This window comes from Cariama cristata, unplaced genomic scaffold (genome assembly GCF_000690535.1).
Source record: "Cariama cristata isolate BGI_N322 unplaced genomic scaffold, ASM69053v1 scaffold7144, whole genome shotgun sequence".
NCBI lineage: Eukaryota > Metazoa > Chordata > Aves > Cariamiformes > Cariamidae > Cariama > Cariama cristata.
The window spans coordinates 18,955-21,056 of NW_009614582.1; the positions used below are offsets into that span (position 1 = coordinate 18,955).

Here is a 2,102-nt window from a genome sequence, read left to right on the forward strand (position 1 = left end):
ATGGTCAGCATGGGCCAGGCCCTCCGCATCCACCATGGGTCTGAGGGGCCCAACGCCTGCAAAGCTTCAGCCTTGAAGAGCTCACAGACCTGACGGGACAGACGTACAGCTCGCACCTTGTACGTCCAACGCCTGCAAAGCTCTGGCCTTGAAGAGCTCACAGACCTGATGGGACAGACGTACAGCTCGCACCTTGTACGACGTGGCATACGGGGGGGGTTACAGACCCCAGCGAGCCTTACAAATCTATGGCAACCTGCAAAACAAGCATGTTAACACCCAAAATTGGCACCTCCTTGCACGTCAACACACCCATGAGCACCTCGGGGACCACAGCCGGGCTCCTGGTCCATGACATGGTGGTGACAGGGGTGCAACCGCGCGTTCCCCCGGCAGAGCCGTGCTGCTCCAGCTCTGCCCCGGTCCCGCTGCAGGAAGCCGAGCTGAGGCTGCGGTGCAGAGCCCCAAGAAGCCATCTGGCGACTGCTCTGCGGGGGTCTGCGTGCAGAGAAGAGGGTGACTGCCAGAAGGACCATCTCTGCTTCCACACCCAAAGAGAAGGGAAACATCTGCAGCCCCTGCCTTTGCTCCAGGCTTGCCCACAGAGACACAGGCCAGGTCAGGGCACTGGGGAGGCCTCATCTAGGACTTGTCCCGCTGCTGCTGCTAACAGGACAGCTCTCCTCTTAGCAAAGGGTCCCCCAGCCCCGCCACGGACTCGGCTGTCCCTCGACAGCTGCAGCTGCTGTTCTGGGGGCAGGAGTGCCAGGCAGAGGCCTGAATGGAACATCCACTCACTGGTGGCCCTCCTGTCCCCAGTGGGATTGCCAGCACCAGCTTCCATCTAGCAATTCACACCCCAGGATGCTCAGACGTGCTCACTGACGAGTGTGAGGCGATTCCTGGCTCCTGCCCTCCAGGGCATTGTGGTCCCTCACCACGTTCTGCTAGCACCTGGATGCCCACGTCATGACACATCCCATCCCGCCACCAGCCGACTTGCTTCCTTCCCTGCAGCAGCTGCATTTTGAGAGGCCTCAGCCAGGCTTGCAGCTCCCTCCAAAACATGCAGCCATCACACGGGAAATGCCTTTGCAGGCTGTTGCACTTTTGCAGAGGCTGCCGAGTTCCCATTTTCTCTGTGTATCGCCTCGCTGCCCGTCTTTGTCACCAAGTAAAAACTGGTGTTGCCGTGCTGCACCAGAGGTCCACCCCAACCACCGTGATGGTTGGCAAACTCCATCTGCTTTGAAGAAGGAAGAAGGAGGTCACAGACCTTGAATTCACTGCCTGTTGAGTAAAATATCAGAAGAGGCTGGAGAAGAAGCAGGGAGCATTTCATAGCCATTTGCTGCTGATCACTTGCTGGCTTGGAATTTGTGAACGCTCTTGAAATTCACTGCAAGGACAGTGAGGCCTCACGTTAGCAGAGGACTTGGGATGGAGCACCTCCTTTCCTGTAGCAGGTAACGTAAGCTAGGTGAGAAAGAGAGCAGCAAGCCCAAGATTCGCCCATAAAAAAGTGTTTATTCCTTAAAAATACAACGTTCACCTGCAGTGACACAACTATTCAGAACATTTCTTTAGAAGGGTTTTCATAAGCTTCCAGTGTAGCAAGCCCCTAGTGCCAGGAGCAAGGAGAGCGGGCAGCCCAGCCCCAACAGAAAGGGTCCTATCACCCATTTCCCACTGCCTGCACCCCAGCGAGCTGTGCCCAGGGCCCTCACCAGCTGCTCCTGCAGGCACCCATGCCCAGAGTTCTCTCTGGAGATAGAGAGGGTTTGGCACCTGCAGCGGCATCTCGCTTGCATCGTCACTGTCCAGGGAGCCCATCTGCAGAACGGCTTTCTCCTGGTGGCAAAGAGCACACAAGCTTTCAGGGAAACCTCAGTCCCCCTGGAAGGGCCTCGGGAAAGAAAGCCTGGAGAGGGGAAGAAGCAGGACCCAGGACCCATCTGGCCCTTACTTGCTTTTACAGCCCAGAGCCATCGCTCCCGAGGCCCCAGCTCCACTCCCCCCCGCCGCCCCACAGAACAACCTGCCTGGACCACCACGAACCTGCAGACGACAGTCTCAGCCACGCCTCAGGGGACCTCCCCCCC

General features: G+C 58.0%; 1 protein-coding gene across 1 annotated transcript in view; it reads right to left on the bottom strand.

Moving 5' to 3' along the window:
* The window catches only part of LOC104161140 (rho GTPase-activating protein 6-like), a gene marked incomplete at its 5' end in the record, with an annotated part of 32,612 nt that overhangs the window by 18,789 nt on the left and 11,721 nt on the right, over positions 1–2,102 (bottom strand). Inside the window, one exon of the mRNA XM_009699471.1 lies at positions 1,728–1,851. Coding sequence (XP_009697773.1) covers positions 1,728–1,851 — 124 coding nt within the window. The remainder of the gene's footprint in view (positions 1–1,727; positions 1,852–2,102) is intronic.